Source organism: Canis lupus, chromosome 9, assembly GCF_011100685.1.
Source record: "Canis lupus familiaris isolate Mischka breed German Shepherd chromosome 9, alternate assembly UU_Cfam_GSD_1.0, whole genome shotgun sequence".
NCBI lineage: Eukaryota > Metazoa > Chordata > Mammalia > Carnivora > Canidae > Canis > Canis lupus.
In genome coordinates, this window is record NC_049230.1 from 6324703 (window position 1) to 6350743 (window position 26041).

The 26041-nt window shown below is 52.1% G+C and overlaps 2 protein-coding genes and 2 long non-coding RNA genes across 5 annotated transcripts; 2 read left to right on the forward strand and 2 right to left on the reverse strand.

Annotated features, from left to right (window-relative positions):
• Positions 1 to 3052: 3052 nt before the first annotated feature.
• Positions 3053 to 10186, reverse strand: MRPL58 (mitochondrial ribosomal protein L58). Its single transcript, XM_038546640.1, has 6 exons — positions 9962 to 10186; positions 7198 to 7234; positions 4507 to 4566; positions 3885 to 3967; positions 3627 to 3796; positions 3053 to 3361 (listed from the first exon to the last, which is right to left on the reverse strand). The coding sequence occupies exons 1-6, from the start codon at positions 10145 to 10147 to the stop codon at positions 3277 to 3279; spliced, it is 621 nt and encodes a 206-aa protein (XP_038402568.1). The 5' UTR covers positions 10148 to 10186; the 3' UTR covers positions 3053 to 3276.
• Positions 9790 to 11011, forward strand: LOC119876623. Its single transcript, XR_005364212.1, has 3 exons — positions 9790 to 10488; positions 10596 to 10701; positions 10955 to 11011. It is a non-coding gene; the product is annotated as an uncharacterized LOC119876623 (long non-coding RNA).
• Positions 11012 to 11049: 38 nt separating this feature from the next.
• Positions 11050 to 13283, forward strand: LOC119873226. The gene is made up of 2 exons (XR_005364213.1): positions 11050 to 11111; positions 12453 to 13283. It is a non-coding gene; the product is annotated as an uncharacterized LOC119873226 (long non-coding RNA).
• Positions 13210 to 26041, reverse strand: CDR2L (cerebellar degeneration related protein 2 like). Of its 2 annotated transcripts, none has more exons than XM_038546641.1 (5): positions 25921 to 26041; positions 18295 to 18407; positions 17842 to 17990; positions 17101 to 17265; positions 13210 to 15863 (listed from the first exon to the last, which is right to left on the reverse strand). In XM_038546641.1, the coding sequence occupies exons 1-5, from the start codon at positions 25997 to 25999 to the stop codon at positions 14972 to 14974; spliced, it is 1398 nt and encodes a 465-aa protein (XP_038402569.1). In that variant the 5' UTR covers positions 26000 to 26041; the 3' UTR covers positions 13210 to 14971. The 2 variants fall into 2 exon arrangements, with proteins under 2 accessions (XP_038402569.1, XP_038402570.1); XM_038546642.1 differs by lacking the exon at positions 25921 to 26041 and adding an exon at positions 23080 to 23266.

Genomic DNA, 26041 nt, shown 5'->3' on the forward strand with positions numbered 1-26041 from the left:
CACAGGATCTTCAGCATCGCGAGGCAGTGCACGGACCCGGAGGGACAAATCTTTCCGGTCAGATACGCATCAGATCTAAAACAAATATATGTAGAGCCACATCGATCCTTCGCCCCAATACGCCGTTCCTTTAGGACAGTTTACAAAACGTAACACGAGGAAAGAACGAGCTCATGTGCAAACGTCACCCACGTTTAGGGTTAGGGTCCCCTCAAGTTCCCCGCCCTTCCCGCAGAAGCTTCGGCCGAGGCAGCTGTTTGTTAGTCCCCGTCGTGCCTGCGTCGAGAACCTGCCTCTCCCGTCTCCAAGCACCCAGGGCACAGGGGGTGTGGACACCTTTTTTGTTTTAATCTCTCCGACATGTGGAAAGTCTGCAGAAACTCACCTCTTCCTCCCCTAACCTCAGCAAGAGGGGGGAGTTGGGCCCACCTGGCTCCAGTCCCCTGCCTTGACCTGCGCCCCTTTACCTTAACCAAAGTCCCTCCAGGAGGCTCCTTGTGCCGCCTCCGCTCAGCCACCTCCTCCTCCCGCTAAATCCTTTCCTCACCCGAAAGCAGTTTTGCGTTGCTTTCAACTAGGACTCCACGGAGCCATTGGCTTGGGCAGTCACCTGTGTTCATTCTTTGGTCCTCTGCCTTTTTTAAAAAACAATTGTTTTATTAGTAGGCTCCACTGCCAAAGTGGGGCTCGAACTGAGGACCCGAGAGTCACATGCTCTACCCGAGTCAGCCAGGCAGCCCAGCCCTCCGCCCTTTTTAAGGATGGATCCTATCCCTGTGCTCTACTCCCTGTCCCCCAGCCTGTTATCTTTTCATTCCCTCCAGTGTATCCCAAATGCCTTTCCAGGTCCCTTCCTGTGTCACCAGTGTTTTCTGGGGGCCTCTTGGGTCCACCACTGTGTTCCAGGGTCAGCCCACAGGGATGCTTTTCCTGGTTCCCCTGCTGCCACCATCTAACCCAGCATGTCCCCAGGTTCTGCGCTGCTTGTCCTCCATGGCTCTTACCATCCGCAACACTCTGCTTCTGCGCTCCATCCCGCATCCTCCAACCGCATCCTCACTCGCGGCCCCAGGACTCCACCCCCTCTCCTGGGCTCACCTCGGTGCGATCCTCCTCAGGCCGCACGAGTCAGCTCCTCACAGGCAAAGCCATTCTCATCCCACCATCCTCCATCCCAGCATCCTCCCGAGGCTGCACCCTTTGTGCCTCCCCTGTCTCCATACGCAGCATCACCCGTGTGACACACACCTGCTCCATGCTCCACCTGGGGCCATCTTCTGTCTCCATCATCCTTTTGCACCTGCTAGTAGTGGCTCTCCTTTCTTGTTGCCACTGCCCTAGTTCCAAGGATGGGTCCCTGCCTCCTACATGGGTCAGTCCGCCAGCCTATGCTCATCTCCCTTCACTCTCCTTGTCCATTCATCTCCCTTCACTCTCCTTGTCCATTCGCAGATACCTTCCCGACAGCCTCTGCAGAGGTAGTCTAAATGTCCTAGCTGTCACATTTTAAGCTCTTACCTTGTTTGCATGACTGCCCCTCCCCTCCTTCCTCCCCATCTCAAGCACTGCAAGCAAGTTTATTTTCTCTGACCCTCAAGCTGGAACTAGTTGCTTCTCTGGTTCCCAGAGCCTATTCAGACAAATTATTTACTACATTTTAGGTTGTTACCGTAACAGGAATCCATTTTTCTTCTCAGCTTTTATCATCACCTGATCGAATGTAAATTGTCTGGAAGAAAGAGCTTTTTTTTTAAAAAAAAAATTATTTGATAGAGCGCGCGAGCCAGAGAGCACAAGCAGGGGGAACAGCAGAGAGAGATGGAGAAACAGACCCTGCTCAGCAGGGAGCCCGATGCGCGGCTGGATCCCAGGACCCCAGGATCATGACCTGAAGGCAGACAGCTTAACTGACTGAGCCATTCAGGTGCCTCAGAAAGGACTCCTTTTGTTCATTGCTGAGTCCCTGGGACTTCACCAGTGCCTGGCTTTCACTATTTGTTAACGAATAAACAAATCAACGTTGCACCGTCTTGCATATGAGCTTCATCCCCTCCTGGGCTCTGAGTCTATTGAGGGGACTCTTGCTAGTCATTTATCAGTAAGTTTTTACCCCTTTGTTTACACTCACATGAATGATGAGGGCCCTGCTCACATCAAGTGTATATACTACTACAGCTAATTATCTGGCATTTAGAGCATCACAATGCAGTATCTGCTGAACGAGTGAACTAGGTCAAAATTATAGAGAACATTCTAATAAATTAATACACACCAGAGTGAGCTGCTATAGTTATGCTGGCCTGGGTGCTTCCCATACCCAGAGGATTGCAAAAACCTATTTTCAGTTCCAACTCGTTCTTTTCTTGCCTCTAAAACCCCACAGCATGTGACAGTCCCTAACACGTGGTACTCCTTCCCACTTGAGAATCTCAGCAGTTCCCCTTCACCTACATTTCTTTTTTAAAAGATTTTATTTGAGAGAGAGAGAGAGAGAGAGAGAGAGAGAACGTGCACAGGAGCATGCACATGTGTGCTCAAGCAGGAGGAGGCGCCAGCAGACTCACTGCTGAGTGCATGACCCTGAGATCCTGATCTGAGCCAAAACGAAGAGTTGGATGCTTAACTGACTGAGCCACCCAGGCGCCCCTCCTTGTCACCTACATTTCTTAAAATCTAAACTCTTGAACTTGAATTTGAGTCTCCACACTGAGCTGTCTCCCTTTCCAGACTCACCTCCCACAACCCCCTGGCTCGAATCCATCATTCAGATAGCTTCCTTGGGTTCTCCACCCCAACCTTTTCTTTTCCCATATTCATGCTGTTCCCTCCAACTGGCATGTCCCTCCCCACCTCTACTAAGATTCTATTCCCTTTTCAAGCCCCCTCACCCTCAGAGGTCTGCTAACCTGTCTCAGCCCTCCCACCCCAGGTATGTTCCCTGAGTGCAGACACCGCAGCTCATTGTTGCTTCCCCCCGCTAACCAGTGCGCTCCACAATTGTGAGGCAGATTTCAATAGACAGAAAAGGTTGGAATTCTGTTCTGAAGCATTCTGCATGAGGTGAAGCCTATCGCATTTATTGCAGAGTTTTACTGCAGCTAATACATGAAATGGATAATTAAGGTTCGATAACACGTGATTGCCTATGAAGACCTTTGCAACTCAGGCCTGCATCCCTCTTTCCAAATGAACATTCTCAGGTCTCCTGCCGGTGTCAGGCTCTGGGCTGCTGCAGCTTGGACCCCCAGAGAGGGCCGAGTGGCTCAGGAGGGGACTTCAGTCCATGTCCACCCTCCTGCCTGTTTTTATGGCAGAATTTATTCGCTTTTTTCTCAGCCTCTCCCGATTCATGTTTTCTATCCTGAAAACAAAAAGACTGCAATTAGGCCCAGATGCCCCATCGATGCTTTTCAAAGTGATGACAGTTGCTAGCAGCAGGGTGGGAAGCAGAGCAGCAGATCAGCACTGTGGGGGCCCCACTCGGGTAGGAGGCCTCTCTCACTCCCAGAGCTTCCCCACCTTCTGCTGGGAAGTCGTGCCCTCCCCCTACCTCCTGTCTCCTCTGTGCTGTGACCCCTCAACCCCCAAAGAATCAGCTGAGAGGAGCTTGGGGCACTTTCTGGCACCTGAGCCTATGTAATAAAGCATCTTCTTTGGATGGCTCCGTAGCTGTCTGGCTGGCCTTAGCAATCATGTCTCGAATTTTCTGAAGACAATCTGCCAGATTTCGGAACTGGTAGCGGCTGCATTCAGAGGTGAGTATCAACTCTCCTGACTTGTTGATCTTATTTCTATGCTGCAGAGAACAAAGGCAAAACCTGAGTTCTACAGAGTAAAGGTTTAAATGCAACTGAGGGATTACAGAAAAAGGAGTCCGTGGTTACCGTGATGGCTATCTTCTGCCGCACGGGCTCTGCGATCCACTCGGCGGTTGCCAAATGGAACCTGACTTCAGCCTTGGAATTCACTGTGAATAAAGGGATGAGAGAGCACCGGTCACTGAGATTCTCAAGTAGGCTCTGCACCCTGTGGCTGGTGATGATCCTGAAACAGGAAGACAAGACATCCATCCAAGGACGTTTCTGTCCTGTGTCAACTTCGGAATGCAAAGTTGGTGATGGAATGAGCCTGCAAACATAGCGAGGCACTTCTGGACAAAAAGTAACTTCCAGGAACTAAATGCTCAGTGCTTCTCTTACAGTTTAGTGGGTCTGAAAAGAATGGGGGATGGGTTCCATGAGAAGGAAGGAAACCTGTTCTCTGGCTGCCAACTCACACTGTGATTTCCCTTTGTTTAGGCCCACAAGCCAACCCTAGTCCTAGCAACCCACAGCTGAGAGTCTAAGGATCAGACCACATTCAAAAGAATAAAGAGGATTATTATAAACTGGTGGTATTTGAGCTTCTGCTAAAAAAAATCCCTTTATCCCATATGAATGTAAGCACAGAACTCAAGTACATCTCCCAGCCAAGTTTTAAAATGAAAGAAAACAAGGTGCCTTGTACCTTTGTTAACATTCTGGCCCCCAGGACCGCTACTCCGACAATAAGATATCGTCAAACGATCTATAAAAACAGAACACACACCAAAAAAAAAAAAAAAAATTATTCCATGGCAAAATGCACAAACTGTTAATTTATTATCAACATCACTATCCCCATTACACCTCACTTTCAATGGCTTTTACATATACTAATGTAACATTCAGAGCAGTAAAGTCAGAGATTATTCACAGATGTCAAAACTAAAATCAAGAGTAAGTACCCTTCCTAGGGTCACAGTAGAGGCTGTAAAATCATGACCTGGGTTGTCTGCTTCTGGTCCAGTCCATCTCACTAGATCCAGCTGCCCCAAGCTTTTTGCCATTTTTTTTTTTTTTTAAGATTTTTTTATTCATGAGACAGAGAGAGGCAGACACGTAGGCAGAGGGAGAAGCAGGCTCCCTGTGGGGAACCTGATGTGGGACTCGATCCCAGGACCCTGGGATCCTGACCTGAGCCAAAGGCAGATGCTTAACCACTGAGCCACCCAGGTGCCCCACCATTTGTTTGTTTTAAAGCACAGACACAAAAGCTCAAACTAAGGGACAAACTTAGTTTACCGTTGTTTATTTCAAAATGTGGTGGATGTGGGATCCCCACAGACTGTAAGCTGCAAGGGGACAGATATTCAGTGTGTGGTCCAGTGCCCTGTCAGCGTGTAGAAACATCCTCTGGATGAAAGTGTACTTGAACTGGAGCTGGGAACCTTGCTTCTATCACTATGATCTTGGCAAAGTCCCTCTGCTTCTCTGGGCCTCAGGTTTGTTTGTCTGTAAAATGTAAAATGAGGTTCCTTCCTTCTGTTTTTGTAATTCGTGGGAAACAGACTCACAGTGTCTGAGGAAAGTGGGGAAGACATGGTAGTGGGAAGATTTCAGAAGACTGGATGGAGCTGCAAGAGGTATGGGTGGCAAAGAACTGGCCCCAAGGCAGTGGAGAGCAGGCCTTGATGGGCAGTGGTGGCCCATCTCAGGACTGCTTCTGAGACTTTGTTCCCTTTTTAAAAAGATTTTATTTATTCATTTGAGAGACAGAGAGAGCACAAGCAGCAGGAGAGGCAGAGGGGAGAAGAAGAAGCAGACTTCCAGCTGAGCAAGAAGCCCGATGGAGGGCTCCATCCCAGGACCCTGGGTTCATGACCTGAGCTGAAGTCAGATGCTTAACCGACTGAGCCACCCAGGCGCCCGTCTATATATATATTTTTAAGATTCTATTTATTCATTCATGAGAGACACAGAGAAAGAGAGAGAGAGGCAGAGACGCAGGCAGAGGGAGAAGCAAGCTCCATGCAGGGAGCCCGATGTGGGACTCCAGGACCACGTCCCAGGCCAAAGGCAGGCGCTAAACCACTGAGCCACCCAGGCATCCCCCACTCCTTTTTTTAAAATGTAAGCTCCATGCGTAGCACAGAGCCCAGTGTGGGGCTTGAATTCACAACCCTGAGCTTGAGACCTGAACTGAGATCAAGAGCTGGACACTTAACTGACTGAGCCACCCAGGTGCCCCTAGAGACCTCCTTCCTTTTGAAAAATCAAATCAATTCATTTCTCTGCATAGGTGAGGAATGCATGGTACTGTAGGGGGACAGTTCCAGCACCGTGTCGGCAACCTTGCCTGTATCCACAGAGGCTGCCAGGGCAGGGTCTGTCTTTCAAAAAGGTCTGTGAGGCCCCCCAACACAAGAGCACCTGAGACAAGTGAGGAGCTGCAACATGGCTGGTTCCCACCTATCTCCCTGGAGGCTGTCAGGAGACCATCTCTTTGCCTTTGGTTCTGATGAGACGGGCTTTCTTGCCACCTCCAGCCACAAGTACTCCTCAAGGCATAGCTGACGGCGACCAAACTGCTAGTTGCAGCAAGGCACCAGCTCCTAGGCCACAGAGTGGCCTCTTCTTTGTGTCTCAGTTAACTAGCCTCTTTGTTTCTGTGTCACCCTGAACAAGGGCTACAAGGAGCCGGCACCTATGGCTATTACTCCTTTCACTGTCTGTGGATGTCACAAACTCTCTGATTCTAAAAAAGGCTTGTTGTTTCCCAGGCTCTGCCTGTTAGGCCTTGCCTTGTATTGCACACAATTCTAAAGTTATGCAAACAGTTTACAGGGAGAAGTCCCACCCTTCTGTTCCCCAGCCACCAAGTCTGCCCTTTCTCTGCCATTTCTCAAGCCAGTCCTCATATCCAATTTCTTTTTTTTAAGATTTTATTTATTTATTCATGAGAGACACAGAGAGAGGCAGAGACACAGGCAGAGGGAGAAGCAGGCTCCTCACATGGAGCCCGATGCAGGACTCGATCCCAGATCCGGGGATCATGACCTGAGCCAAAGGCAGGCGCCCAACCGCTGAGCCACCCAGGCGTCCCTGCAGCTTAACTTCTTCCAAATAACCATCCACTCATCTACTGTAGAGACTGGCCCATGCCGCAAGATCATCAAGAGCTCGCACATGTACTCTACGCAACACTCTAGAGTGGCTATACCACCATTTTTTGGCCTTCTAAAGAGCACTGAGAGGATTCTGCTTTTGCACACCAAAAGACAGTTTATTTTTGTTAAGCTGGAAAGATCTGGAGGGAATGTTTTTTTTTTTTTTTTCTGGAGGGAATGTTGAGGAGTGGGGGAAGTGACTGATTTTTTTATAAAATAAAATTACTTACCTAGTGGAATGTCATTATTGGCTTGCTTTGCATCATCCTGCAATGTAACATACACAGTATCAAATTAACATTACCTGCTCTGTGACTCCTAACTGGTCCAGGGCAATCAAAGAAAGGACGTAAAGCCACAATGCAAATGTAATACAACTATTTTCAGGTCCGCAGCAAAATCATATCAGGATGACAGAAAAAGTTTCCCCAGGCTCCAGAGGTACCACCTCTGAAACACTCTACTAGGAAACTGGAACTGACATCTCCAGCCTTAGCTAGCTAGCATTGGGTACCAACCATCAGGGGCCTGGCTCCTTGGAAGCAAGGCAGGCTCCACAGTACATGTGCCTCAGACAGACTCCAAAAGGAACACGCTCTACTAACCCAGAGCAACAAACCTGGTGGGCCACCTTGTTCCTTCCTGGGCCACAGGGGCTCACGTGAGAGGCCATCTGCCTAGATAGTTTGTGTCAAATGGAACTACTCACTCCAGGACTTCTCACCTCCGTGTCTCTCCTGTGCTGTTTCTGAGTAGTAAAGTCTGTGAGCCCCATGTCCACAGGCCTTCTGAGGCTCTTCTGGCCACCCAAACTCATGGTATCCCATGTCCACATGGCCCCCCCTCCCGGCTTCATTCCTTTTCATCCTAGAATGACTTGGGAGTGAAATCCTCATCCCCCTGCACTCTCTGTAGCACAGAAGACTCCAGGCCCCAGCTTCCTCAGGGCCTGTTCTCCCTCTTCCTGAGCTATCCTCACCAGCTTCCTTATTACCTCCCTATGACTTTCCCATGTTCTTTTGCTTGCTTTTTGCAACTTTTAAACACTGACATGCCCCTGGAAGCCTTTCTCTTCTCTATCCTACTCCTTTCCCTAGAGCACTGCATCTGTGTTGATGCAAATATCGTCTATGTTCATCACTTCCAATTTCCTGGTTCAAACTCTCTGGCAGCACCCTGGTCTGTCATTATTTCTCCTTGCTACCCGATGTGTCTTCCTCATTTCTTTACTGTCTGCTCCTTCCATTAGAACATCACCTCCAGGACGCAAGGCCTCTGTTTTATCTGCAATGCTTCAAACAGTGCCTGACACAAGTAGGTACACAATACACTTTTTGTTGAATGAGAAAGAACAAACAACTTTCTCATCTCCACTAATGGCAACTCAATTCTTCCACCTCAGACTTCAATTCTTCTCTTATTCTCACTTTTTTTTTAAAGATTTTATTTATTTATTCATGAGAGACAGAGAGAGAGAGAGAGAGGCAGAGACATAGGCAGAGGGAGAAGCAGGCTTCATGCAGGGAGCTCAACGTGGGGCGTGATCCTGGATTCCCGCCGAGCCACCCAGGGATTCCCCCTTATTCTCACTTCTTATAGAAAATACATCAGAAAATCCTACAGGCTTTTGTTTCAGAATATACCTAACACCTGACCAATTCTTAGGAGTCATAGTGCCTCCTCTCTGCTTATCATCTCTTGGCTGTGTTACTGCGATCTTGTAAGTGGCCTTCTTGTTCTTGCCATTCTACAGTCCACACTGTAAGGCTCTATGAAAGTGATCCTTGTTTCTTTACTTTTCTTTTTTAATTTTAAGTACCCTCTACACCCAACATGGGGCTTGAACTCACAACCCCAAGTTGCACGCTCCACCAACTGAGCTCAAGAGTGATCCTTGTAAAACTAAGCTGGACGCCTCTGCCTCAAATCCTCCATAGATTCCATGGCATTCAGAGTAAAGCTAAAGGCCTATTAACCCAGTGAACAGGCCTTGCCCCATCCCATCCCTCTCCTCTTCAGCTTCACCTGCTCTGACTCCCCTGCTCAGCCACACCTCCCTGCTTGCTGTTCCTTGAACAGGTGGAGCATGCTACCTACCACTTTGAGGTGGCTGCAGGGATGTTCATCTCCCCACTATTCCCCTGGCTCACTGCCTTGCTTCTTCCAGGTCCTTACTCAAATGCCATCTTCCCAGATGCCTTCCTAGACCATCCTACTTAAAACAACAGTCCTTCCCCCTTTCTTAGCACTTGTTCCTTCCAGGCTTTGTTCTCTCCAAAGTACTTAATGACCATCTCACACACTCTGTATTTCTGATTTTATTTATTGTCTCCCTCCATTAGAAGATAAGCTCCACAAACACTCAGATTGTGGTTGTTGTTTTGTTTTTCCACTTCCCTATCTCCATGTCCAGCATAGTGCACACAAACATGTTTTCATTTGAAGTTTGTTGAATGGGTGAGTGAATAAATGCATGTTGTCTTTCAGTCCTGCAGGTGGAAACGCAACCAGAACTGGCTAGGTCCTCTCTCTCTCTCCTGCCCGGGGCCTGACCGAAGAGCCTGTACGCAGCGGGCTGGAAATAAATGCGTCTTGAAGAGAAGCCCAGTTTCCTCAGGCGCGCTGGGGTTCCTAGAAGCTACGGACCATGTAACTTCCCAAATGGTTCCAAACGATTTGGCAGCCCCTGGGTTTCGCGTCCGCTTTGGAGGCCCCGTAACCAACGCGGAAAAGCGGGTGATGCTCTTGGAAACTCTGAATGCTCCCGGGCCTCCAGGGGGCGGGGCTGGGGGCGGGGCTGGGGGCGGGGCTAGAGGCAGGACCCGTCCCGCGGCCCCGGCCCTGCTCGCTCCCGCCGCCCACCCCGTCCTGCCCGCGGCTCCAGTTTGCTCCCGCCCGGCCAATGCGGCCCCGGCAAGCTGAGGTCCCCCGGCAGCGGCGGGGAAACGCCCCTTCCTCCCCTTCCTCCCCTTCCTCCCCGCCCTCCTCGCTCACCGGGAGCCTCCAGGCGGTGTCCGAGCCCCGGGATTCCGGGTAGAGCTTGTCCAGGCTGTAGATGCTCTGGAACTCGGGGCCGTCCGTCTGCTTGTGCAGAGCCCGCCGGGGGCAGCGCGCGGACGACGGGAGCAGCCAGGCCCCGGCTCGTTTCAGGCCCCAGCGCAGGGACGCGGCGGCCGCCATGTTCGGGTCTCCGGGCCACTTCCGGTGGGCGCTTCCTTCCGCGTCCCGCCGAGCCTGTTTCCCTCGGGACTTCAGTTCCGCGCGGCTGTCAGTTCCCGCCCGGGTCGCAGAGAGGCGGCGAGCCGCGCCCCCGGGCCGCTGTCCCCGGCATCTCCTCCGGGAGGCAGGGTAGGAGCGCGGAGGCCCGCCGCGGCGGAGGGAAACACGTTGTCCGGCCAGAGGGCTCTCAAGAAGAACCCCCGGAATCCGTGTCCCCCCGAAACATCACTTCTCTCCTTTTCTGGGGCTGCGCCCTTCTCCAGGACCGCTCTCCATCATTGAGGCCCGCCCCGCCTGGCCTAGTGCGGCTCCATCCCCTTTTCTCTGACTCTGCGCTGCTTTATCTCCTTTTTTTCCTTTCACGTCACTCAATCTTTTTTTTTTTTTTCAATCTTATTATTATTTTTAGTCTACTGCCTGACTCCAATCAGAATATAACAAGCTCCAGGAGGGCACTGGCTCGCTGCTGGGTCTGCAGTACCCAGAACCTGGCACATCATACGTACTCAATAAATGTTTGTAAGATGAGCTATTTCGGGGTGTCTGGGTAGCTCACTTGAACGTCTGCCTCCCATTCAGGTCATGATCCCCAGGCCCTGGGATTGGGTCCTACCTGGGGCTCCCTGCTCAGCAGGGAGTCGGCTTCTCCCTCTCCCCCTCTTCTCCCCTACTTGTATTCCTCCTCTCACTCTCTCAAATACATACATATATATATATATAATATATATATTATATATATGTAATTATTATTATTATTATTATTTTTAGGTTTCCAGGCAGAGGGAGAAACAGGCTCCATGCAGGGAGCCTGATGCGGGACTCAATCCCCAGACTGCAGGATCACGCCCTGAGCCAGGGGCAGGCGTTCAACCACTGAGCCACCCAGATGTCCCTATGTCCCTAAAAAAAAAATTTTTTTAAAAAGGTGAGTTCTTTGGGAGTGTGTTTTTGAAAGGTGAAGTCTGCTAGAGCTGTTTTAGTAACTTCAGGTTCATTCACAAGGCAGTCTAAGCAAATCCTGGTTGAGCAGGTGTGTGAAGTCTCCACAAGGCAAATACCAGATGGGAGGAGAAGCAGGCAGGTGGAGAAAGAGATGTTTTTTAAAAGCGGACCCACACCCCTTCGCAGAAGAAACAGCTTTGTGGGCATGATGACAGTTTCTCCTAGCCAGGAGATAAAAGAATGCTGGGGAGGTGAGTGGAGATTTGGGCAGCCACAGACAGGCTATGCAGAGCCCTTGTGCAGGGTTCTTAAGACATGAACTTCAAAACTGAGGAGTTCTAACTCTGTGAAAGGTTCAAAGTAGAGGAAGCAGTGTTTGTAAAGAGTTGTTGGTGAAGTTACTTTGTTGAGAGGCAATGTGGTTAATGAAAACAGCTCAATTTGTGATTAATCATCCTAGTTATTTGTAATGAAGTTTTATTTTTATTTATTTTAAAAAATATTTTATTTATTTATTTATTCATGAGAGACACAGAAAGAGAGGCAGAGACCCAGGCGGAGGGAGAAGCAGGCTCCATGTAAGGAGCCCAATGTGGGACTCGATTCCAGATCCCGGGATCACAACCTGAGCCAAAGGCAGACGCTCAACCGCTCAACCTTTGACCCACCCATGTGTTTTATTTTTAGTAAAAGCACAATTACCTAGCAAAATATGCCCCTAGGGAGGAATAAACTACTTCCCAGGCCCTGGCTTTGTATATGCAAACTAGGAAGGGAATGGCGATTGACATTCACTTGCCTTTCAGGCTCTAGGCTGGAAGGGGAATCTCCTGGGTCCCTCCCCGTCTTAGTCCCAAAACCTCAGAGGGAACTGAGGCATCTCTATGGTGACAGGAATAAGCTGCTCCAGGGAGCAAAGCCAGGGACTCACTCAGGTCAACAGCTCAGGGATTATGAATAATAAAGTCAGCATCATTCCATGGCATTATTGCTCTGAGGCTGGGCTTCAGCCCTGCTCCTGACCCAGAGTAATAGAAAAAAGGAGCTGTAGGTTTCCATGGCCTCAAATAAACACAGCCTGCTCAGGCCATCTGGTGGCCTGGATTCTGGACGAGGGCGGGGGGTGTAGAGGAGTGAGACAAGCTACCCTGGGGTGGAGAGAAGAGCAGCTGGCAAGCTCCTCTCACCTGCTGCTGTGGTGAACCATCCAGAATAGAGGCCCTTCTGGAAGAAACAGGCCTGAGAGGTGCCACCTGTTCCCTTCAAAAGGTGGGCACTAAAGGCAGAGGCCAGCCTTTTCCTTCCTCCCCTTGGTCCTCCACAGGCTATGGTGCTTCAAGAAGGGGACATTCAGTGGCAAGAAGAAAGAAAGGAAGAGACAAAGCATCACCAAGCCATTCCGGGCACCTGAAGAGCTTGCAGGCACCAGTCCTTCCCCATGGCCTGTGAATTAGAGGACCCACAGGATTTTCCTTTCTCCTTTTCTGGAGGGCCCGGGGTCCAACTGGCTCTAAAACTAAATATTACAAAGAGATAGGGAATGCGCAGTATTGCAGAGTGGAATTGGTCAGTTCGGGGTTTGAATATTTCTATGTGACTTTGAATTCCTGACTTAACCCTAAGCCTCAGAAACTCCATCAGTAGAACAGAGATTTTATAGCTGCCTCCCACGGTTGACTCTGCCTGGAACGAAGTCAACAGACAACAAAAGTTAGCTGCTGCAAAGGGATGATAAGGAACTTCTTTTACTTTCGGGGATTGGGTGGCTTTTATTTTTTTCTCTGCAGCACTGGGGTGGGAAATCCAGTCTTACTAATTCTATTCCAGACCCATCTTCCTTCCTCCCTGAAGGGCTGAGCAGACAGGCAGAGTGAGTGGGCAAATCTACCCCTTCTTCCTGGAATCTGCTTCCTTCACCACCACCCCTTATCTGCCCAGTTCCCTGATAACACCCTCAGTAATTGGGCTGTTTGGCTGCAAATCCCAAGGGAGTGAAGCTTGGGACTTCCCCTCTGCCCTCAATCCCCAGAGCTGTGTGATGTACGGTGGGTGTGTGAGATGCACAAAGACAGGACCATGGCTCCAGGGCCACTTCTGCTTTTAGAATACTGGTGCATTTTTTATTAAAGAAGAGAATAAAGCATTTGTAAATATATTTCTCTCGGGTATACTTCAAAGGTGACGCTGGTCGGCCGCTACAGAACTGGGGAGCAAACAGGCAGGAGCCCTTTCCCCACCCTACCCCCTCCACCCTAGATGACAGAGACACACGGAGGGCTGGGAGCTGCCCAGCTCCAAAGGACAAAGGGTTCCAAGATGTGTGAACGGAAGGACCAGCCGACAGCGCTCATCACAGTGCCGCCCAGAGAGCAGGGTAAGCGCCTCCAGGGAGGTCGGGCATGCTTGTTAAGAAAACCCCTTTACCCCTTAGAAACAGATAAGGCATGAAGGTCCCTGCTGGGTTCCTAGCACAGAGGCCAGGGCTGCTGCCTTCCACCGGGCTGTGTAGCTCCTCTGATTTCTAGGATCTCAGGATGGGTGGCAGAAGGAACTGGAAATGGAAACCCTGGAGAAATGCTTAGGGCAAGCTGGGGGCCTGGACATCTCTTAGCTGAAGCTGGACTTTCTGAAGCCTTAACAAAAGGTTTAACCTGTGACCCAGCTGGGTCCTCAAAACCCCCACCCCTCAAAAAAAGATGGGAGGTTTAAGAACAGCATTTTATGGGAGAGAGGAGACACATTCCCTACCAGGTCCCATTTCAATACTGTTCAGTATAGGGTGGAATCGGGCAGTCCCCAGTGGGGAGGGGCAGGGGCAGATGCTGGGAGCACTGGCTGGTGGCATATGCCTGGGTCATTCTGGGGGCAGCAGGCATAATCTAAGGAGGGGTCGGGGGTCGGCCTGTGGGGAGCATGGGAGCGAATGAGACACATCATGGTCCCTGAGATGGGGGCAGGCAGAGGCCAAGCTTGGCAAGTCAGAGGTGGCGTGCAGAGACGGGGGCTCCCTACTGCCCAGATTCCTGGAAGGCTTAATGGCCAGAAGGCATTTCCAGGGCTGGAACCCGAGGAGGCTGGCTCTGAGGGAAGCAGGATGTACTGTTCGTGTATGGCTGCCGAGGGGCTCCCTGTTCCCCTCCTCTGATTGGCTACAGATCTGCAGTGGGCTGAGAGTCCCCAGGGAGAAGCCCGCCTCACCAGGGCTGGAGTGGCTGGAGTGGGGGGCACTCGGGGCCTGGCTGAGATGTTCTGCTCTGCATGGCAGGGGCTGTCCCTGACCTGGTCAGAACCCTTTAGCTGATGCTAAGGAATGACAGCGTGTCGCAGCTGGGGAGAAGCAGTGGGTGGTCCAGGAGACCCCTGGAACCTGCAACAGCTGGCTCTGGGATCCCCCTTCAAGTGTTTCCAGTTGTGGCAAGGGGTCAGGGAGACCTTGCATTGCAAATCTCTCAAAAAAACTGAACCTTGAAAAAAAGAAAAAAAGAAAAAAAGCCAAGTGGTCCAGAATGGCTTTCAGAGAAGCCTGGCCACAAATCTGCGAGCAAGGCCCAGGGTCGGGAAGCCAAGGGCTGGGGAGCTGGGAATCCCCATGGGAGTGGGAATGTTTGGCTTTGAAACTCTTAGCTGCGTCTTTAGGCTGACGCAGGATGGTGGAGGTCCTTGACCACCTCCCAAGTGAACAGAGAACAAGCTACGTCCCCCACATGCTCCCTGGGCCAGAACGCAGCCTCCACTAGGCTATATTGCTGCTGGTGGGCTCCCTCACTCACCAGAGGCTGCGTGGCCCAGGCATGAGGAGCCCAGTGGCCTGACCCTGGGGGAGGCTGCAGGCCGGGAAAGGGGTCACTTGCTGCTGTGCGTCTTGACTTTGGTGGCATTGATGTCGGCCTTGGTCTTCTGGATCCTGGAAAAGATCTCTTTGAAAAGCGCCTTGTACTCTGGCTGGCTCTGCTCCAGCCGCTTGTCCACGGCCTCCACGTGCTGGCTCAGGCTCTTCTCACCTGCCCTGGCCTCCCCCTGGCCCTCTTCACCCCCACGAAGGTCTCTCCACGAGCTGTCTCGGGAGATGGGCCGTGAGGTCTGCACGCCAGCATGCCGCACCCCAGCGCCGTGCTGCCGGCACTTGCTCAGCAGCTCCTCATACTTCTCGAGCAGGGCGTGGTACTGCTCGTCCACCTCCCGCAGGATGGACATGCCCCGCTTGCGCACGCTGTTGGCATGCAGCGTGAGGTTGCCCGCGTGCCGGCTGGCTGGGTCTTTGGCCACGATGGCATTGAGCGCGGTGTCGCTGCAGCTCTTGCGAACCGAGTGGCCCGGGGAGGCGGCCGGAGAGGAGACGCCATCCTGGGCAGCAGAGTCATCCCCGCTGCCGGGCTGGGGGTCATCGGCCTCGGGGGCCTGGGTGAGGGGCGCGAGCAGGGCCTCGGCCAGGTGGTCCTCCCGGCCCAGCAGGTAGGTCTTGGCCTGCTTCATCTGCTGCAGCTCCAGCAGCTCGGCCTCCAGCTCCTGCACGCGGAGGCGGCAACCCTCCATCTCGCACAGCTGCCGCTCCAGCTCCGAGTACTCCTGCAGCACCGCCGCGTACTCGCGCTCCGCCCGCTCCTTGCGCTGCCGCTCCTGGCTCACCTGGGAACGCAGCACACCCACCAAGGTCTGCAGCCGCTCGTTCTCCTGCTCCAGGGGCCGTGGACCCAGCTCCAAGGAGGAACTGTGCAGGCGGAAGGCATCCTCACACCTGGGAGGGGGCCATCAGACATCGGGACAAGGTCAAGGCCAAGGTCCTGGGTACCTCCCCATGCTTAACATCTCTCCCCGCCTCTGGGGAAACTATTCCCTCTAGATCCACTCTCGGCCCTTTCTCTCTCTGCTCTCTGCTCTGGCCGGCTGACCACAGTGAACTGCTTCAGCCAGGTTTCTGCTCTCTCCTGAGCTCAACCAGCCAGAGGCACCGGGAGTCAGAGGGTAGGAGCAGAGGGAGGTCGGGGAAGGTCTTCCCCAGGCTCCTCCCCTGGTTAGTGCTGGCCACGCAGCACCTCCTGGCCTCCAGTAACCTCCCTCCCCTTGGCCCCTTCAGGCCTGGGGATGGTAACAGCCTCTTGCTGTTGCAGCCCTGGGGTACTGCAGTGTCCCTGTCGTTTCCCTACACTTTTATCCACACCTCTTCACTAATCGCTCCTCGGGGTTACTCTGCAAGGAGCTGCCTCCTGCCAGGACCTTTATTGAAACACTCACTAAGTACAGAATATGTATTTGAAAAAAAAATTTTTTTAAAGATTTATTTACCTATTTGGGAGAAAGAGAATATGTGTGCATGAGTGGGGCAGGGCGGGGTGGGGCGGGGCAGGGAGGGGAGTGGCAGAGGGAATCTTCCAGCAGACTCCCCGCTGAGCGTGGGGCCCCTTGTGGGCTCCATCTAGGACCCATGAGACTCATGAGATCATCACCTGAGCTGAAACCACGAGTCAGACACCCAACCGACTGAGCCACTGGGGGTGCCTGAGTGGCTCAGTTGGTTAGCCCCCATGGAGCCTGCATAAGATTCTCTTTCCCTCTCTCTCTGTCCCTCCTCCCCATTTTCCTCTCTAAAGAAAAGAAAAAAAGATTTAATGGGAACTGAAAAGTGTGGTGTTAACTTCTCCTGAGTTAAAATTCTAGCTTATTAACGGGGTGACCTTGGATAAGCTCACCTAACCTCTGAGCTTCCGTTTCCTCATCTGAGCAGTGAGCATGATAAAACATATCTCACTGTGTTGCCACGGAGTGAAATCACTAAAAGCTGTGGGCGTGCAGCCAGGATTCAGTAAATGCCAGCTGCTGACGGTTTTTGGCAATAGGACCATCCCTCCAATAGCCTGACAATGCATCAGCTCATTCCCACCTGCTGCCTGGTGCCCACCCTCTCCTTCCTCTGGGACTTGGGGACATGGTGCAGGGTCCAGACTGCCCCCCCACCCCATGGCACCCTCACCTACCGCGGGCTGGTACACAGCTCCTTGAGGCAGGGGAATGTATGGATGGTGCGTCTGCGTTCTCGCTTCTCCCGTCGCACTCGCAGCTGCTCCAAACCCCGCAGCTGTTCCACCTGGGCCTGTAGCTCCTCCACTTGGGCTTGCAGGTGCTCGATGGTCTCTGTCAGCCTGGGAGGGTGGGGTGAGTTGGTGGGGGACACACATGGGAGGGGCTTTAAGGGGATGGGGCCAGTCTTCCTCACTGCAGTGCCCCAAGAGGGACTCGGATTTGGGGATAAATGGGCAACCCTGGACCCTGCTGCCTGGTGCTGAGGTCAGACAAGAACTCCCTGTGTGCCCAAGGATACGCCCTTCTCCCACGCCTCCCAGGCTGAGCTGACCATTCTCCTCTGTGTCACCTTGGTCCCTCCTCCACCCTTTAAGCACTTATCATGCTGCACCACGATGAAATATTTACATGCCTGCCTTCCCTCCTGGGCTGTGAGCTTCCAGGGGGTGGGGCAGTCTCTTTGTATCCCCATTTCCTAAACAGAGCCTGGTGTGGAGCTGGCACTTTAAGAGGGATTGTGGCCTGAATGTGAAACTGCCCAAAAGTGACAAGGGCAATCTCACTACCATCCCAGGTCCCCAGGCCTGCACTTCTGGGAGAAAGAGCACGAGTCACACCCACTGGATCATATGCCCACATGCAACCCGACCTGACCTCTCCCTCGTTCGCCCCCCAGCCCGCCACCCGGCCCTCACCCATGGATCTTCTGCTGGGCAGCCTTACTCTCCAGCACCAGCTTCTGGTTGGTCAGCTCCAGGTCTCGGGCTGTCAGGTCCAGCTGCTCGTACACTTTGGCATGCTGCTCATTCATGTGCCGCAGCGTGTCCAGCTGCTTGGTTAGGTACTAGAGGGGAGAAGATTGAGTACCCTTTCAGAACAGGGTTGGGGAAATGTGTTCACCTGGGCCTCTTCCCACCTCTGGGAACACGTTTGCTTTAGGGAAGTTGTCTGCAGCAGAGTGGAGAGTAAAGATGGTGGTGTGATAGGGGTGCCTGGGATAGTTGTATCAGTTGTGAACTGCACAAGGCTATTGGGCCAAAGCTGTGTCTGCTAAGAGAGCATCTTTCTCTAAGTTGAACAAAGGCACCGTGGGCCAAGGGGTCCTTAATGGGTGGGGGAGCACAGGCAGGGCCTATGTGGCCCCTCACCTCAATCTCCTGCACTTGCTCCTCATTGGTGGAGTACATCTGCTGCAGAGACTCCTCCAGCTCCTTGTTTCTCTCCAGCAGTGTCTTTCCCAGCTCCGCGGCCAAGTGCAAGTCTAGTGGAGAGGGTGAGAATAACAGTGAGCAGCTGAACGAGCTCAGAGGACTTCCATAAATGTTCTGAGCATTCACTGTGGGCTATGCTTTGCAGACCCCAAGATAACCGGGACATAGAGCTGCCCCGAGGGAGCCTCCAGGCCTGGGAGGGGATGCAAGCCAGGAGCTTCGACTTTGCACTGTCGCTTCTGTCGGAAATGTCCTCTCCCCACTCCCAGGGTTCATCCCTCTCCATCTTCAAACCTGTGCTTAACTGTCACCTTCTCCAGGAGACCCTTTCCAACCACTGATTTGAAATCACACCCTCCCCCACCTCCCACTCCCTCTCTGCTTCATTTTTCTCCTTAGCACATACCACCATCTAACTTACCAAGCCATTTGCTCATTTTTCTCATTCATCTCCCCCCGACTAACTGTAAGTTCACAGGGCAGAGGTTTTGCCCTTTTTGTTCACTGATATCCCAAGACCTAGAACAGTACTCGGCATAGAGCAGGTGCATAATAAATATTTTCTGAAAGAATAAGTGAGGGGCGCCTAGGTGGCTCAGTCGGTTAAGCATCTGCCTTTGGCTCAGGTCATGATCTCAGGGTCCTGGGATGGAGCCCCACATCGGGCTCCTCGCTCAGTGTGGAGCCTCCTTCTCCCTCTGCCCCTCCCACCAGCTCATGTTCTCCCCCTCCCTTTCTCTCTCTCAAATAAATGAATAAATAAATAATCTTTGAAAGAATGAGTGAGCGGAACGTGCTAAGAGAATCAACAGACATGGGGTAAGTGCCCTGGGATGATAGGTAAGAGAGATCACTCTTCCTGGGGTCAGGGGGAGCCTCTGGAAACGGGCATCTTGCAAGCTGGGTTTGGAAGGGTGACTAGGATCTTGCTGAGATGGAAAGGGAGCAGAAAGGCTTGCTGGGTATTAGATTTTGCGGTGTGTGTGCATGTGCATGTGCGTGTGCGTGGTATTTGACAGGCTGGAGAGGGAGAGGGAAGAATGACCTGCTCAAGGTTATAGCCATGTTGGAAGCAGAATTCAGGTCTCCTGGCTCTGGCTGGGTACCGTTTGGTTCTGGTGACATATGCCCCTCTCAGAAACTTCCTTTCCCTGGGCAGCAAAACCATCATCGTCTTCCCCCAAGCAGCCATGATTCTTGTACCCTACAGGATTGGAACCTACCCCTCCCCATCTGAGCAGAAGGCAAAAGAACACTGTCAGAGAGGCTGGGAGGGGATCTAGCCTGTTCTTAGGGGGGCTGTGTGGTGGGGAGGAGGAAGGGTTAAGAGGAAGTGGCAGGTGCTGGAATCCCTAAGAATTCTCTCTAGTGGGTCTGGAGTTGTATGAGGTACCTAGACATTTGGGGTAGATATACCTCCATATATATGCCTCACTCTTCTTAGAAACAAAGGGAATAGCATATTTATTACTATCAAGGGAAAATATATTATTTCTTTTATTTCTAAGAAGAGTTAAGCAGAATGATGAAAATATTCTAAAGCTGACAGTAGGGATGACCTCACTGTGAATATGTGGAGACTTTTGTGTTGCTGTACACTTCAAGTAAGTGAGTTACCTGGTCTATAAATTATATCTCAGTAAAGCTGTTTTTAAAAAAAAGAAAAAAAGAAAAGAGCCTGGGTGGCTCAGTCAGTTAAGCCTCTGCCTTCAGCTCAGGTCATGATCTCTGGGTCCTAGGATTGAGCCCCATGGTGGCTCCTTGCTCAGTGCAGAGTCTGCTTCTCCCTCTCCTTCTCTCCCCCACCTCCTGCTTGTGCTCTCTCTCTCTCTCAAATAAACAAATAAAATCTTAAAAAAAAAAAAAAAGAAACTGTACAAAAATTCATAGTACATAGATCTTGGTGCACATCACTGCCTACATCCTGAAGATCCTTTCCCAGAAACAGAATCACCGGGACACAGAGTAGGCCTATTTGAATCATTCTGCCAAAAATGCTGTCTGGGAAATCTTGGGTCTTTTTCCCATCATGAGGTTGTTTTCTTCTTTTCTTTTCTTTTCTTTTCTTTCTTTTCTTTTCTTTCTTTTCTCTTTTCTTTCTTTTCTTTTCTTTCTTTCTATTTTCTCTTTCTTCTTTCTTTCGGCAGTTCTTTCTTCTTCTTTTTCTTTCTTTCTTCTTTCTTTCTTTCTTTCTCTTTCTTTCTTTCTTTCTTTCTTTCTTTCTTTCTTCTTTCTTTCTTTCTTTCTTTCTTTCTTTCTTTCTTTCTTTCTCTTTTTCTTTCTTTCTTTTTTTAAGATTTTATTTATTTATTCATAGAGACAGAGAGAGAGAGGCAGAGACACAGGCAGAGGGAGAAGCAGGCATCATACAGAGAGCCCGACATGGGACTCAGTCCAGGGTCTCCAGGATCACGCCCTGGGCTGCAGGCGGCGCTAAACCGCTGCGTCACCGGGGCTGCCCCGTGAGGTTGTTTATTAAAACAGCCCTTGATCTAGGCTGATGGTATAAATCCAGATCAAGATGTGTAAAGGCAACTCTGCTGGGGCCGATGTGGTCCAGGGATTCAGGTTTTTAATGTTTTCCCTGTCCAGACAGCGATCCTTCTAGACTCCCCAGGGCATGGAGGGTCTCTCTAGCCCCCCCTAGTGAATTTCATAAATACAGTTGTTTCAGCTGAGCCCCTAGCTTGGCACCAGCCAGGTCTGGGGAAGGGGCTTTTCTTCTTAGAAGAGCCCAGGAGAGCAGTGACTCCCAGTGGGCATAGGAGCAGAGTCTCGGGCTCTTTTTCAGCCAGGCTAGGGATCGGACTGACATCACCTGATGGAAACTAGAGGGCCTGGCTATCCATGGGGCCTGGACAAAAGGCCAAGCTGCCTGTCAAGAACAAGCCTGGAGTCTGCTCCCACACATAAAGGTAAGGTTTTCAAACAGCCAGAGTGGAGTCTCCAGGTTGGGCCTATGCCATGAGTGGCACCCTGTGCCTGGATGTCACCCGAAGATGTTTCCTGGTGGAGTGCAAAGCTGCTATCCTGGAGCAGGGCTGCAATAACTTAGCTGGAGAAAACAAAAGCTACTTTCCTAAACAGCCACTAAAAAAAAAAAAAAAAAAAAAATCAGGAGTGCGTAGGTGGTTCAGTCAGTCGAGCATCCAACTCTTGGTTTTGGCTCAGGTCTTGATCTCAGTGTCATGAGATCAAGCCCCACAACGGGGTTAGCGCTCAGGGTGGAGTCTACTTGTCTCTCTTCTTCTCCCTCTTCTCCTCCCCTCAGTCTCTGAAATAAATAAAATCTTAAAAGAAATAATCATATAAATCTCAGACAAAAACCTTCAGCTTTGAGCAATTAACTTCTGATGATGATGTCAAGAAAAACTGGTTACCTGATACAGACCACTAAGGGGGATATATATGAATTTATTAACTATAAGCTTGGCAAATGTCTAAAAAGTGTGAAGGCGTCCAGAGGTGTCCGTCTATAAAGTGTGAAGTTTGATCTGAGCATCATAGACCTACAGCCCTATGTAATGTTTAGTGGTTGGTGGAAATTTGGGAGCCCAGCAAGACATCCCCTACTTTGTGACGAGGGAGCCACACCATCTTCCTATTCTCTGTAATAAGATGGTGAATGTTGGACTCATCCCCAAACAGTATCAAATAACTCAGGTATAAATGAAAAAGAACACAGGGCCACAGTCATCAGGATTTTCTCCTTTGGGAACTGTCAGGTGGTCTGTGAAGAGGCCATTGCTACTGATGCCACCGCCAGTGTTGGCACTGGGGGACAAGCTCCAGGGGTCACCTGCTTGGAGTTTCTGCAGCTTAACCTAGAGCTCAAGACCTCAGGTTCCAAGCTGAGGAAAGGGCAAGAACAACTGCATGTTATGCTCTTCCTTCCAGGTGAGCACCTGAGCTGCGTGTGTATTCCTACCGTCAGGCTGGGCAGCTGCAAGTCACTATAAACCAGGGACATAGAAGCTTGTGCTGTGAAGGCAGTGAATGTAACCAGGCCACCCAGTGACTCAGGGGTGGAGAGGAAAGGAACACAATAGAAGCTGTTTGGGGTGGGGGAGAATCTTAGAGACCTTCTCAGGGAAACTGGATCACAATGCAAGCTAAGCTGGTCAAAGCTGCCAGGAGGGATCACAGGAGAAGTCTAGAAGCTGCAGAGCAGGGGACTGCCTGGAGCCAAATGCTGGGGAAAGTACACAGGCTAGGAGAGGGCTGGTGATAGTTCTGGGTTCCCAGGGGGTGCACCTCCCCCTGGACCAAGGATGGGGGAGGCCTGGGGAGCTGGCTAAGCAGGAAGTAGAAGCTGGAGTAATAAACTGCCTGTTATGGCAAGATTAATGGTCACACTGGACCAAGCTCAGGGGAGGTACCAAGTCTGAATGGGCACCTCCCCTGCATAGATCCTGGAGTTTTCTGGGTCTCCTGTAGTGGGCTATAGCAGTTTTGTCCTCTAAGCATCTGCTGATGTGCATTGCTGCCCTGGAGGCCTGAGAGGGAATGGCTGGGAGGCAAGGGGATGTCTTTGAAAAAAAAAAACAAAACCTTGAAACTCCACTGTCCCCACTGGTTGGGGTAGGGTGGGGCGCCACAGATTCTGGAGCAGAGAGGTGGGAAAGGAACAGGGGACAGGAGCGGGGAGGGGATGGAGACAAAGGTAAAGCAGCTGGGAGGAGGCAATCTACCACCTGGCAGGGCTGCAGGGCTCCTGCTTACCTTCAGGGCCCGAACTCAGGAACTCTGGGTTCCCACAATTGGGGTTCGGGCACCTCCCTCCCCTTGCCATGTCAGAGCTCTTGCCCAAGGCTGAGACTCAAGGTCAGGCACCCAGGACTTGAAATCTGTGACTCAGCAGCCTTCTCTCAGCCTGGAAAGACGTACCACAGGGCCCGCCATGCCTGGTCCAAGGTCAAGAAGGGAGGTGGGCAGAGAGAGAGAGAGAGAGAGAGAGAGAGAGAGAGAGAGAGAGAGAGCCTGTGCCTAACGATCAATGGCATTTTCTATTTTTACAGGTGCCAGTGTCAGGGGGTAGAAGGAACACAGTGAGGATCTAGGACCTTGCTTGTCCCAACCACTTCCCTCTATTGGGACAGAACATCGTGCAAGTCAAATATCATCTGGAAGGACAAGCTTCTGGAAAGTAGAATTGGGACCTGCCCACGGGACAAGGGGAAACAAATATGAGGGGAGACCAGGCTGGCTGAGCAAAACACCTCCTGAGCAACTTGGAGGAAACCCGGGAGCAGCCGGGCAAGGGAGAATTTGGGGATTGTACAGAGAAGTGGGATGCAACAGGCACCTGATCCCCAGTGTAGCCGGTCTCCGGCTCACGCTTCACCCCGCCATTTGGCTCTCTGTGCCGGGCTCTAGGAGGTGGTGCTACAGTAGCTATGTCTGAGACTTCCCCTGAACCCACCCCTGCCACTCTAGATAGCTCCTACTTTCTAGCTGTGTGTGGTCTTCTCACGTTGCTCTGTACCTTGGTTTAGCATCCTTTCCACCTAAAATGCTCATGCGGCCCCTATTCGCCCTCCAGCTCAGAGGGACCTTTGCATAAACCTTTTTGAATTTCCTAGCAGAAGGTCCTCTGTCTCTGCTCTCACTGCAGAAAGAGGGCCTTCTGCCCTCGCCCAGGGTGAGTGGGCATTTGTTTTTGGTCAAAAAGTCCAATTTCTCCCGACACTGCCTCATTTCTGGTTTCCCTCCTTGTTCCCAGGTCCTGGCTACGATTGGGGCCACAAGACAAGGCTGGCTGCCGCAGACCAATGAGGCCATCCCCTAAGTTGGCCCCAGAGCATGGCTGCCCAGCACAGCTGGAATCTCGACACTTCTTGCTCTCCGGAAGCAGCACGTCGTCTCCCACCCCTACTCTTTGGCTCCTTCCTCCCACATCTGGGCCGGGCACCGTGCCAGAGACTTTGTTAGGGGTGCAGGAATGAAATGAGACAGCAGCAATATCAGCATCAGCCTCCAGGGAAGCCATCTTCTCAGGCTCTCAGCTTCGAATTTTTCCATCTAGGCCTTCCTCTTCCATGAAGCCCTCTTACGGCATCCTAACACCCACACTCAGTTAGAGGCCCACCTCCACCTGCCCGGGTGCACCCAGGAAGCCAGGGCTGAAACTATTCCCAGCTCCCAGGATGGTGTTGGACACTTAAGTGTCAGCCTGACAGGTGTTTGTGGGATGCAAAATTGAGGGGGAGAGGTGCCCAGGATGGGGGACGAAAGTGTCACAGCCAGTCCTGGACATCACACTCCAGCAGGGAGGCTGAGGGTAGACTCCAGAGTATGACAGAGTTCAGCCCAGCACCCCCAGTCCCATACTGGCCCCCAGAGGCTCTGATTAACCCACGCTTCTGAGTATAAGGACAGTCCCATCTACCAACAAATCTGGCCACGTGGGGATGTGGGTCAGGGCCAGGACACAAAGAGTCCAGGATCTGGGTAGATGTCTCACAAGAGGGCAAAGCTAAGCATCTGGGGCCCCCGTGGATGCCGACGCAGAGCAGGGGGTGTTAGTACACACTGAACCAGACTTGTGTCCACACTCGCTTGGGTTGCTGGGTGACGGTGGTCACTTCTCCTGGACATGTTTCCTTGCCACTCCAGCTCTAACCATCCAAGAACGAGGCACTTTGGGGGAAGAGAGGGTGGATTTGACTCTGTTCCAGCAGACCTTGGCCCTGACCCTCTTAGGTCTCCTCCTCCTTCCTGTCCCACAGCTCCGCCCCCTGCCTGGAGTGATGTCACCTTGGCCACCTCATCACCAGATTCTAAACCCCTTCCAGCCACCCTCTCTCCCTCAGATGGGAGTGGGGGAGGCAGCTCCCACTTTACTCAGGCTCTAGTGTGGTGCATTGCTCAGAAATCCCAAACCTGGTTCCCTCTGAACCATGAGTCATCTGGGATAGGACTGGGAGCAAAAGGGCCAGGGGACCCCCTTTCCCTTAGGAAGACAGATTGGAGACTCCAAGTTTTTGCTGCTTCTTAGCCAGCAGGGTCCCCAAACCCCTATACACTCCCTGGGTAGAGGGTAAGGGAGTTGGGGAAACTTTCTGGGAGTCTTAGAGCTCAGGAATCCTGGCAGGGAAGGGTGCTACTGGATTTGGAATGGGATAACTTTCCGCTACACACACACACACACACACACACACACACACACACCATTCCTCTCAGCAAAACATAACCAAGGAGCCACCTCTCGGCCTTCAAAGATTTCCAGCCAGTACTCAGGCCCCCAACAATACCAGGGGCGCCTGGACAGTCCCTGCCTCCAAGATGGGGTGGGTGAGCTGGGTGAAGTACACCCCTGCGGTTCGGGGAAAGAGGAAGGCCGCTCCCCCCACTTTTGCACGTCCCCGCGGGTCTGGCCCCGGTCTTCCCTGGCAGCGTTCCCTCTCTCCAGGTCCCCATTCTCCAGACGCATCACCCTTCGGGGTCCGCGCTCCGGGCGCAGCCCAGCCCTCCCCGGGGCGATACTGCTCAACAATGGAGAAGCGGACAGGGGTCGCCGGGCGCGCCCCGCTCTCCCGCCGCACCCACACCCCCCGCGCTCACCCTGCTCCAGGTCCTGCTGGTCGTACCAGGGCTCCTCCTCCTCCGTGGAGAAGTCCTCCATGCCGGCGGCTCTCCGCATGGCCCCGCGGGCGGCGGGCGGCGGGCGGCGGGCGGGCGGGCG